Source organism: Mirounga angustirostris, unplaced genomic scaffold (assembly GCF_029215605.1).
Source record: "Mirounga angustirostris isolate CCGP_5_RB_7025 unplaced genomic scaffold, mMirAng1.0.hap1 SCAF_1, whole genome shotgun sequence".
In the NCBI taxonomy this organism is placed as follows: domain Eukaryota; kingdom Metazoa; phylum Chordata; class Mammalia; order Carnivora; family Phocidae; genus Mirounga; species Mirounga angustirostris.
In genome coordinates this window covers 154,636,268-154,649,283 of record NW_026991709.1, presented here as the reverse complement: position 1 = coordinate 154,649,283, position 13,016 = coordinate 154,636,268, and the positions used below count along the sequence as shown (strand labels likewise).

The 13,016-nt window shown below is 36.6% G+C and overlaps 1 protein-coding gene across 3 annotated transcripts in view; it reads right to left on the bottom strand.

The window, feature by feature from the left end:
- SNRK (SNF related kinase) overlaps positions 1–13,016 on the bottom strand; it is a 57,419-nt gene that overhangs the window by 30,680 nt on the left and 13,723 nt on the right. For all 3 annotated transcript variants that reach the window (XM_045904149.3, XM_045904150.3, XM_045904151.3), the window contains one exon: positions 9,172–9,866. In XM_045904149.3, coding sequence (XP_045760105.1) covers positions 9,172–9,760 — 589 coding nt within the window. In that variant the 5' untranslated portion in view covers positions 9,761–9,866. The remainder of the gene's footprint in view (positions 1–9,171; positions 9,867–13,016) is intronic.

Sequence of the window (13,016 nt, the reverse complement as noted above, 5' to 3'; positions counted from 1 at the left end):
GATACATACAAACTGTTAACAACATAAAATGGGTTTACAAAAAAAAACCCCCAAAACCACATATCAAACACACCAAATACCTACAAATTAATTCTTTGACTTTAAAAAACAAAAAAGCACACCATATCCCCAGTGACTTGATCTTCCTTTTGGGAGAAGCCCTGTCTATAAGCTTACCTCCAATTTTCCATTACAATCTTCCCAAGTCATAACTCTGGAATTCAAAACACAGTAAGGAAAATGGGAGATCTAAATGTGTAAAACAAAAAGTCAGAGTCAAGTAGCCAAAACACAAAAATAAGGACACTATTCCTCACCTATAATTTATGCTCCAAAGCTTATTTCAAAACTGCCTGTGTTCATCCTTCCCGTCAAAGCTGTGTGCCTGCTTTTTTTTTTTTTTACTCAGCCCAATAAGCCTGCAAGGTCAGATCCAAAAAAGGGCTTCACAGTGGTCCGTATGTAATAACATGCCTGAAACTGCAACTCTGCCTCTCCATGAAGAGAGGAACCATGGCTTCGATCAGACTCATGGTGAGTCCAGGACGCATTAATATATATACAGAAAGCAGGGAAAAAGAGTTCCAACATGAGCAAGGACATCAGGAAGGACCATGGGGAGTGGCCACAATTATACTTTGTAAACTAGTTTAAAGGAATGTAAATTTTCATTTCTTTAGTTTGTCTCTGTAATATTTACTCATTTAAACAAACATTAAGAGCTTGTGGTGTTTACCAGGTGATAGGGATGGGACACAGATAAGATATAAACACGCAGTTCTCTCTCTCAAAGACCTTACTATTGAGCAAGGGGAACAAGTGAGCCATCTGGAATGAGCAAGGTCTGGCCGTCATCCCATCTAATTCCAAAGGGAAAAAGCCATCAGGGCATGTGTCCCCTGTACCTCATCATCCTCTGTTTTTAGCCATCTACAACCCCTCTGTTATTTTTATCTAGTACACCTACTCTATGCCTGGCTGCACCCCAGGAAGAATTTAAGATGTATCTACAAAGAAGGTCTCACTCCACCAAGTCTTGTTCTCCTATTCACCAGACAATGCCACAAATGCTGATGTTGGCCTTAGGTTCCAAGGCTTAAAATAATTGAATTAAAATTTTGTAATATTAAATTAGGTACTATTCTACACCATACTGGATACAATTTTAAAAATATCACCATAAGACTAATCAATAAAAACTACATAAGATAAATCAATGTTTTCCAAAGACAAAGTGGGTTAGGTAGAAAATGGGTTATGAAGAATGATGGGAAGAAGACATTTAAAAACAGCAAAGACATGTATTTGGAATCACAGTTGTAAGGAAGCACTGGTTCCACAGTGTATCTCTGATAATGAGCTTGGCTTAGCTCTATGGCACCCTGTTCTATGTCTGCCCTCCATCTTTCTCCACCAAAGTCTGCGTCAAACATGTGAGGACCCAATTGAGAGAAGCCACAGCCCGTGAAAGAAGAAAACCACACTACTATGTATGTTAATGTGACTGTGAAAGCATTTCCCAAGAGGCTGCTCTGGGAGTCATGACAACTCCAGGACCACACAGGCAACTTCCTGATGTGGAGGGACAGTTTCCCCAGAAACGGAGACGTGTCACTAACAAGTCCCACCAGGTTGTCTCAGAGCAAGCACAAGAGCACAGCACCTACATGTCAACACAGTTTTCACCAGTTCTTAAAAATACTAGTGATTTTACTCAACGTTTGAGTTCGGAGTCTGTCCAGCAATATATATTGTGACTAACAAGTTCCCAAGTTTATTGTGTTAAAAGTTTGTGCTTACTGATTTTTTGTTTTGCAAACTAATCTTTCTTCAACAGGTTTATGATTCTCCCTACAAAAAAAAAAAAAATATCCAAGCAAATTTGATGTTTTCAACTCCCTCAAGGTTTCCTAGGCTGCATTTACTTCTGTATTTCTGTATTAAGATAGTTAACTATTTTAAGTGGCTTAAAAAGCACTTCTGAAGTTTCAAGAAACTAACCAGTTATCAAATACTTTCCTTTGCTTTTATCTAACATTAAAAAAAACACACACACGGGTGCCTGGGTGGCTCAGTTGGTTAAGCGACTGCCTTCGGCTCAGGTCATGATCCTGGAGTCCCAGGATCGAGTCCCGCATCGGGCTCCCTGCTCAGCAGGGAGTCTGCTTCTCCCTCTAACCCTCCCCCCTCTCATGCTCTCTCTCCCATTCTCTCTCTCAAATGAATAAATAAAATCTTAAAAAAAAACACACACACACACAAAGAAAAATCCCTACTTCAGAAGTTAACCTACTTCCTACATTCTGAAAGTTAAATACAACTAAAAACATGTGTGAGAAAAACACAAGAGCAAAGGTCCTGGGCCTGCCCCTTCCTCCCAGTATTCCCACGGCAGCCAACATTTCAGAAATTCCCCTGAGGACAAATTTCCAAAGGAGAAGGCAGCACCTCAAAAGGAAAATGAGGCCATGATCTTTAAACACCCTTTGGCACCACAAGGCATTATGTGATCCCTCCAAAGGGCTGGCTGACAGTTATATCTGACTGAAGACTGATTCTGTCTGGCATTATGCTAAGTACTTCCTTGTTTTCATTCATCTAACTCCTTCAACAATTCTAAAGGCGAGAACTATTATTACCCTCATTTCACAAATGGAAGTATCAGAGACCACAGAAATGAGTCAAGTGCGGAGGGAGAACAGGCAGTGCTGGGGTCCTCCACCTTTGGAGTAGAGGGTGGGGCCTGGCCAAGACGGTGGCAGTGGGCAAGAGTCTAAGTAGAGGGAAGGGAGACAGAAGGGCCCTGAGGCAGGACTGGATGTGGAATGTGACTAACAGCAAGAAGGCAGCGTTGTTGGAGCTGAGCAAGCAACTGAAAAAAGAGTGGGAGGAGAAAGTGAGGGAGACAATGAGGAAGCCAATCTTGAGGGCCATGTTGGCCGCTAGGAGGACTCGGGTTTTGACTGTGAAGGAAATGTAAGTCTTTAAAGTGTTCTGAGCAGAGGAGAGAGACGCATATAAATTTTAAAAGGAACTGATAAGCATTTTTTCCCCTTATGAGTGGTGACTACCTAATACTGCCACCTCCAAAGGAATTCCCCTCTCTTTCAGCTGTTCCACACGACAATTCCTGACTTCCTCTTGCCCAGATCCCCAGGGCCTCCCCTCACCTGTAACTGTCAGTGTCTGAAAAATAGCAGCACATACAAATGACAGGAAACTTGCCTTTAAACTCCCTTCCTTCTCTTATATTCTTTCAAAGATGCACATAGTCATGTCGATCAGCCCAATTCCCACTTCCTCATATGAAAAACCAAAAGACTCAGAGTTTGGGCACTAGTCTGAAAAGTAAATAAATAGTAACTTCCAGTTTTCATTCTAGTGGGACCTATGATTATCAGTCCTGCACACCTTTGTCTTTCCACACAGGCTTTGAGAGGAAATGAATAAGAGGAGCACCAAGGCCCATGTAAAACCAACCCAAACCCAAGTCTAGTTAGTAGCAGCAAGAGCCCTTAGAAAAGTGCAAAAGTGCTATAAATCTTCTGAAAAAAAAATGGTTTTATATGAGGCAGTGAGGCAACCTTCTGACCTGCACAAGGCCAAGGGACACCCTTGGCTCCAGGCATGACAGTGGAAAGCAAACAGGACAGTCTCTTGCCTCTTAACAGGAAAGGCAAGGGGTGTTCAGCCTGAAGTTCCAAGCACTGGAACAACATCAGAAAAAATTTCCAAAGGACCTGAAATTTGGTTTTCACTTACTTATCCCTAAATAAGCAAAGGGTGTGATTAAAATGGGGGAGGGCAAGCAGAGAGAAATTTAAGCTCAATTATCAACATCAAAAAAGAATATATGTTCTTGTTCAATTTTTTAAACTAAAGAGGTTTAAACATTTTTTTCTGAACACTTATTCTTTAAAGAATATTAGAATTAAAATGTTAGGAATCTATTTTTCCACTAATAACCAAAAACATTTGACTCTAGGATTTTACATCACAGGTACGCAAGGCTGGATGCCCATCAGAATCTCACAGAAGCTTTTGGATGAGGGCCTCAACCAAGATTATCTAAATCACAATCTCTAGGGTGCCCCCTCTCCCCCGCAAGGTTTGCTTGGTTTTAAATACGCTCTAGGTGAAACTTACAGATGGTAAGTAAAGAACCACCAATTTAGATCTTACCATACCATCAGTAGAGTGAATTATACTTTTCAAAGTAGTGTCAACATATATTTCACTTGATCTGAATCTTAAAACAGTGAGAACAATAAGCACCAGAGCTAAAAATGCAGTAGGGAAAACATTGAAAGCACGTAAGTCATATTCCATCTCATTTTTCAAGACTCTCACTAAAAAATCAATGGTTGCGTTAGCCTAAAAAACCCATTTGTATGGTACCTATAGATTACACTACCCATAATATTTCATGCTCAAGAATCTTTATGACAAATATTAAATCCAATAATAGCTTATTTATAAAACTGAAGATTTTACTCAAAGCACAGAACTTCTGCTGTTTCCTAAATACATAATTACACAACATTCACACTGTAAAGCCAGTACATTGTGCATACAGAGCTAATACCATAAAGTGCTTTTATTTACACAGGGTTCAGGCCAGATCAATTTTTAACTGTGATCTCTGAAATAACTGTCATGTCTCACAGGCATGTGAAACTTCAGAAAGTTTAGGATTTTTTTGCTTTTGCTTTTATATGACAAGTGATGATGTTACATTCTGTCAAAGGTATCTTTCAGAGTATGTGACCATGCACTTGGCAGCTAGACTGTGGAAGGTGTGGGCCACATTTCTATAGATACGTTTTTCAGTTCTGTACAACTGAAAGCCACGGGCATTTGCCTGGGCCCAGGCTGCAGTGCAGCTCATGTCAGACACATGCCATGCAGGCAGACTTTTTGTATATCTTTTTAAATAAAAGAGGCAAGATAACACTTTAAAGCAGATCAAACTTCCTTCCCTATGCACAAAAAAGGCACAAATCATCCCTTAAAAATGTATAATCCCAAACTCCACACTTGGGCCTAAAACTCTGTGACACAAACCAGGGTCTTCTAATCTAGAACCCATCAGGGCCCACAGTCCAAATGGCAAACTGTGTAAGAGTAAGTAATATAAAATTTAACCAGAGTCTGACTCGGGGAAGAGAAGGTTTAAGTCGGAAAACACGGTAGCATTACTAAGACATCTATCTCTAATAAATGGTAGGGAAATGAAACTGTACCCACTCAGATTTTGGACACATTAAAAGCCGGCACATTAACAGTTTTTCTGGAAGAAATCGGAAATAAAAGCAAGGAGTTATCAATTCATAACAAACTATAATAGCAGATTCAGATAAACCAAAGAGAAAATTACTGATTTATGTACTTTTGGACTATTTCAAAGTTCTATCGCAAAGGTATTACGGCTTAGGCTGTACAATCTGCACAGAAAGGAGTAATCCTTTTAAAAGTTTTCAGAAAGACAATATTTCAACATATTATATACATAATACTACTACAATCACAGTTCTGGTGGCTGCCTATTTCCTAAATTCTCTAAGAGACTCTTTTATAGGAGGGAGCACACTGAGATATTTCTTCACAGTGCTAAATCAGAGCAAGGAACGGACTGCCTTAAATACATTCAATGTGGATTCTAGTTAAACCACAACTCTTGGCTTGAATATGCCAAGATTTCCAAAAACTGGCATATAACACCAACTATAAGTCACACATGATTAACAGTCAAGAATGTCTCAATTTATGTTTTACTAATCTAATTTTTCACAAGACAAGGTAATGCTTTTCAGATAGACCAGCTAGTCACTTTTAAATTCACACTGGATTTTGAGATGTTCTTCACATGCAGGAAGTTAAGGTCAAATAAAGGAATAATTAAAGATACTTAAGAACACAATTTAAAATATGTCCACATTCTTCATCAGATCTTAAAGCATTACTGAACCAGAAAAAAAGTATTTATTAAGTAATAAAAACAAATTAAAAATCTATAACTAAAAGGAAAGTAAAAGCAAACTATATATAGTTCTTGTCTGTGGGGCAGAGGGAATGATACAAATATTGATTAACTCTGAATATTAAGGGAAGACACTAATATGTCCTAAAACAAAATGACAAAATAGAATCCATGGCAACAAAGCACAGTTTCATATTGAAAAAATGTATAGCCCATCATGTAAAATAAATTACAAAACTTTATATACCTCACACAGCTTGAAAATAACATATATAAAGTAAAAGTTGATTAAAATACAAATTTCAGATTAGAGTAGGAAATAGCATAATTCTCTCAGAAAACAACATCAGAATAAAACATGACACAAAGGAACAAAATACATAATTAACAACCTTAAAATATGTATAAAAACTTTGTATACAAATATTTTAATCATACAGGAAATAGTCACCAAAAATCACTGTATATTAAGCCACACAGAAAATCTAAATACTTCCCAAAGCAAAAACCAATCAGGCTGCAGTGGACATTACTGACTGCAATGTACTAAAATTAGAAGTTAAAAACCAAACACCTAAAGGAAAAATAAATTAAATTAAAATTTAAAAAGAAAAGAATTTAAAAAGGAAAAAAGAACCTTTGGGTTAAACAAGAAACAAAACAGTAAAGATAAACTTCAGCAATGACCACAGAGTGAAATCCCCAGGATGTGACCAGAGATTGGAGGAGAGAGCAACATACAGCCTTAAATGTGAGAAATTAGGACAATTCAAGACAATAAAAGAAAAAAAAGAAAAGGGAAACTGAAAGATCCTAGAAAAAAATTAGTAACCATGCAAGAAAAAGTAATGACACAGAAAACAGAAGTGCAGCTGATACATAAAATCAAAACCTGATTCTTTGAAAATAATAGATAATCCTTGAACCAAGTGTCAGTGTTAAGGACCAGTGCACTCTAAAACACATATAAAACTGAACTAAAGCTGCTTAATACAGCAACATCTAGTAATTTAATAAAAGAACAGATTTTAATCTTTGTCCCTACTAATTCTACTAGATATTTATGAAAAACCACTGACTGATTCTGGCACAATAAACTAACACTACACTAGCGGAAAGATAACTGTCCATTTGTTTTTTAAAGCACTTCTTTATCTCAATCACACAATTATACAAAATTGAAATAAATACAAATAAGAAAAGTTACCCATGAACTCCACCCAATTCATACTTCATCAACCATTTATCAGACTAGTAAGCATCCTCCCACTTTTCTTTTTCTTTTTAAAAACTTTTTTAAAGTTTTATTATGCAATACTTAAGAAAAAAAAAAAAGAGCATTACAGTGAATACCTACGTACTCACCACCCAAGTTGGAAATAAACAACACCAATACAGCTGAAACCCTCTAGGTATGCCTGCCCTTCAGAAGTAACTATCTTGACCTCATGCATTCATCAGTACTTTACTACATGTGCATACCCCTAAACAATATAACACTGCCCTGTCTGTTTTAAAATTTATATAAATGTTACAATACTGTAAGTACTCCCACCAATTTGCTCTCCTTAAACATTATGTTTGTGAACACTAGCCATGATGACATACATAGTTCATTAATTTTCACCATTTCCATCATATGAATATCAAACAATGTATTCCCCTACTGATGAATACACAATAATGCTGTTAAAAACACTCTTTGAAAATCTGTGTACATGAGTAAGACCACCTCTAGGGTGTGTACACAGGAAGAGAACTGCTGGGTCTCAGGATCGTGTACATCTTTAACTTTAGTAGACACTGACAAATTGTCTTCTGCATATGATAAGAGTTCCCAATGATCTATAGTCTTACCTACAATTAGATTTGTCTGACTTCAGTTTTTCCTAATGTGAAAAGTATGAAACAGTATCTGATCATGGTTTTATCTTCCCTGATTATTAGTGAGGTTGAACATCATTTTCATGTTCAGACATTTGTTTCCTCTTAATTCTTGGCTTCATTTTCTGACTAGCCTGCTCCACTCATCAAAAATCTCTGACTCAAATATTCTAATGAAAAGTTTTGATGAAGCCTTTTTATCTGTAGTGGGCAGGAACCATTCAATAACCTTTCTTTTCCAGAACATAGTCTAACATGAAAAGCAGTGTCTTGGTGTACAGAATATTCAGTATAAAAATCAGCACTTTTCAATGTGCTTTTCAATGTGTATCTTTCCTCTTCTTGTAACATGCATTTCAAATGATCAGAAGACAAACAGAAGACTCCTATCTATGAAGTATGACATCATATACATGTAGTATTAGGGCATACTGTTTCAAGATTAAACTAAAAACTGTAAAAGCTGACCATACATTCAACTTAGCAAATCCTTAAAAATTATATAGAAATTCCCATATGACCTTCAAAACAGATATGATCCCAAGGGACAAAGTTGACATAAGCTGAAAAGCAGTAAACATTCCACCCCAAGTAGATAACTCATGACAAGAGAGAACACATAATGTGTTGGAGTGAAGAGAGGGTAGTTGGGAATGCTCAGGGCTACCAAGATTCTGGAATCCACCATATAGTGATGTCTGTATGTCAATTACCTGTCCCGTACAATGAGGTGGACAGTAAGAGCCACACAGGTCTCTGTGGATGGTAAACATGATAACATAGGATGCGATACCTCTATCTGATCCAATTCTATTCCATGGATGAGGAAATAAAGCAGAGAGATCAAGTGCACTCTTCAACGTCACAATTAAAAACGATTCCCATGCCCAAATTCTTCATAATGTATTGTAATATTCATAGTACCTTTCCAACATGAGTCTCAATGACTGTTAAAGGATATGCACAGGAAGAAGCTAACTAGGGGCACTACCAGAAGAATCTTAAGAAGAAAGGAAATGTACTCAGACCTTCAAAAGAATTACAATGAGTAGATGATGGTTACCTTAAATGATAACTTACTCATTTTTCTTTGTGCTGAAATATACTTTAAACATTTGCCATCTAAAGGGTAAAACAAACTGCCAACTTTACGAATATATGGCATTCATGAAAGCAAATTTGTTAATTAAGACACATTTAATAACATACCTTAAGAAATTATTTTCAGATAAACAACCACCAATTTGACCAACTACACTCTAGCTGGTGGAATTCAAGTGGGCAAATACTGGAAAAAGGTTACCTACCTACTGCGGGTGCATCATACTCATCACCAAGCAGAATTTCTGGAGCAGAATATGCAAGAGATCCACAGCTTGTAGTGAGCTTCTTCCCTGGTTGAAATTTGTTGCTGAAACCAAAGTCTGTCAACTTTACAAGACCTTGTTTTTCAAAGAAGACCACATTCTCTGGTTTTAAGTCTCTGTGAACCACATGGAGTTTATGGCAGTAAGATATGGCATGAACAATCTGAGCAAAGTACTTCTTAGCCAAATCTTCATTAAGTCCCTCTTCGTGTTTCATTATGTAATCAAACATATCTCCTCCATCCCCAAGTTCTAGAATAAGATACAGTTTGGTCTGGGTGTCAATAACTTCATAAAGGCGTACGATGTTGGGATGCTGCACTAGTTTCATGCATCTCACTTCTTGGAAAAGATGACCAGTGGCTAAAGTGTCCAATTTTGTCTTGTCAATAACTTTTACTGCTACTTTTTCACCTGTAAAGACATGCCTGGCAAGTTTAACCACTGCAAAATGACCTCGACCCAAGGTTTTATCCAGATCATATAATCCAGCAATCTTTCCATCATACCCTCGCTTGAATCCTGCCATGCTGGTCCAACAGAAGGAAAAATATCTAGACTGTTTGAAATGGATCTTCTCATATAAGAATATCTGGTGAAAATAAGGAATTCATTTTCAATGTCGCCATGGACATCTACAAAAGAAGAGGAGAAACAAAATTAAGTTTCTGTAGCTTTTTCTCTTACAGCTTTCTCTCTTTTTTTTTTTAAGTTTTAATAGAAGCTTGAAGTAAATAGAGATATAAAATGAGTAAGGGCCATTTATAACCATCTATATATGTATTTCTGGTTTATGTTACAAAGGCTGCGAATTTAAATGAAAAAAATTAGTTGAAACAAGTTTTTGGTGATGTCAGAAATAAGGAAACTGGCAAGTTTGATAAACTCTGTTTAAAAAAAAACATCTTGCAAAAGTAATTTCATTTAGTGTCTTAAAAAACAAGGAAAGAACTGACAAAAAAGGGAAAATGGAATAAACATTTGGACAGAAACGCAACAACCTTTTCCTGTTATTCCAAAGCTAGCACTATTTCCTGTAAGCACAAACAGATCCCTTTAGTGAGGCCTCCTCTAACTCTCCCAGCTGGAATTACCTTCCCTACTCCGTATCTCCAACAGCAGCTCGGGACACCAGTATGGACTTATTCTATAGGTTTTTGTATATGCCATCCTCATCCCTAAGACTGCGAAGTTCTGAGGACTCTAAGGTTCTATTTTTTTTTTTCCCTTCTACCATCCCTTGAACAGTGTTTAACATATACAGGTAATCAACAGTTTATTAAATTTCAAAATTCAACTTTTCAATATGTTTACAAAGCGATTATTGCTCTTCTTGTCACACTAGTGCCTAGCTAAGCACACAGTAGGTGCTTAATGTTTGCCGACTGACTGGTACTCACTCTTTGTACTTCTCAGTTATGCTTATCTTTATTACAGTTTTCCAACTCTCAAACAACTCACCATGATCTGATTATATTTCAACAATGAACAACCATGCACTCTTAAACCATCTTAAGGACCATTTGGTTTTAAAGACCGTATCTCACATGGCATTTAAAATTCTAAACCTTTATGAACTCTAAATACAGAAACAGGCTCTTATAAATGACCCTCAGAAAAACCAATGTATAAAATTATACAAATTAAGATATCACTTTAAATCTCACAAATTCAATTCCCATTATTTTTTCTGACCAAAATTTAACAGAATTATAGCAAAATCCAACAAGGAATACAGCCATCTTCCAAGACTAGCTCTGTCCTGTGTGCATACCCCTCCCTTCTGTGAAACCTTTTCTACTGCATGTTTCCAGTTGTTTTATTAAGAATAGTACTTACATTATCTACTCCCACTTAGATGAAAATATCCCAAAAAAGTAAATTGTACATAAAATGAGGTCATTTTTTTATTTTAAAGCTCTAGCATTACATTTCTTTAAATCTCACTTTTGCTTAAAAGAACCAAAGAAAAGCTAACATTTATTAAAAGCCTACTATATGGGCACCTGGGTGGCTCAGTTGTTAAGCATCTGCCTTCCGCTCAGGTCATGATCCCAGGGTCCTGGGATTGAGCCCCGCATGGGGCTCCCCGCTCAGCAAGAAGCCTGCTTCTCCCTCTCCCACTCCCCCTGCTTGTGTTCCCTCTCTCGCTCTCTCTGTCAAATAAATAAATAAAATCTCTTAAAAAAATTTAAAAAATAAAAAAAAAGCCTACGATACATATTTGTGCAGAATGAATCAAAGTGCTACTAAGATTAAAACTGAATTCTTATTTCAAAGCTCACCTTCTTTATAAACACTTAAGCACTCTAAATGATGTTACATTTAGGATAATATCTGGTTAAAGTACCAACTATAAAAGAGGAATAAAGTCATTCTCACATACAAAATGAAATGATCTGAAACACATATCTGGGGTACCACAATATATATATAGAGAGAGAGAAAAAGCTTAAAAAGCCAATGTTAATATGTTTAATTTTTTTATATTTTAGTAATTACTATAAATATAAATATTAACTACCATTCAGTGAGGAAGTATAATATGTCACTCATATACCAAATGCTTTATGTCATCCTCATTTAATCCTTACAACTGCCCTCAGAAATAGGGATTATTAGCCCCATTCTGAGGCACAGAAATGGTAAGTCACTTGTCGTTGGCTACCAGGCCAGTGTGTAAAAGAGCTAGGATTTGAACCCAGGGCTACCTGACCTCAAAGTCTCTGCTTTTAACAACTATGCTCACGTTTCTACAAACTAATTTCAAAACCAAACTAAATTAATCCTGTTTCTATAAAGATTTTTAAAATAAGAAACCAGTAATATGTACAGGTGTTGGAGAAAAAGCAAATTTCTTCCATATTATCATGTCATCTGACCTATTAATTTTAATGGTAAGATTAACAGGGAAATCTGAGTGAAAAGATCTTGCTTTAATTGGACAGTAGTTCCCCAAAAGAAAGTTTAATTTGGGCATATTTAATTTTCAAAAATAGAAACTCTAAGCTAACTCCAGGGGGCAGAAAACTATCTTTAAATCTCTAATTTTGATTAATTATAAGGGCAGTAATTATCCTTAAAATTCTACCTGAGTCTATGTTTCTATTGTACAAGCTTGTAAATGCAACTTAAGCTTTCAAAACAATTTCAGGCCACCCCCAAGTTATACAATATTTGTGGCTTTTGTTGTTTGTTTGTTTTTTTAAAAGATTTTATTTATTTGACAGAGGGAGAGAGAGAGAGAGAGAAGCAGGCTTCCCGCTGAGCAGGAAGCCCGATGCGGGGCTCAATCCCAGGACCCCGGGATCACAACCTGAGCCGAAGGCAGACACTTAATGACTGAGCCACCCAGGTGCCCCTATTTGTTTTTTTCATCTATCACTTTAGTTTAGATATATTCTTATAAAGTGGCATATAAACCCGATTTTAGAAATAAATCTGAATTTAATTAAATTTTAATTAAATTAATTAGGTTTTCCCAGTTTTAATTTGCCTTATTACGAAAGTAACAAATGTGTAGACAGATGAGGAAGGAAAGTCTTTTTTTAGGGTCTCCGACACCCAGAAACAATCACAACTAACACTTTGAGGTTTCTATTCCCAGAACAGTACCAGCAAAAAGATACAATGAAAACAGTTTTTAATCTACTAGTGAGTTCATGGGAAAGAATCTAATAAGGTCTCTTCACAATGAGACTACCCTGGAGTGAAATAATAATCACTTTAACTATCAAGAAATTTACTCTTTTTGTCCTTTGTTTTGTACACATATCCCTTTCCAG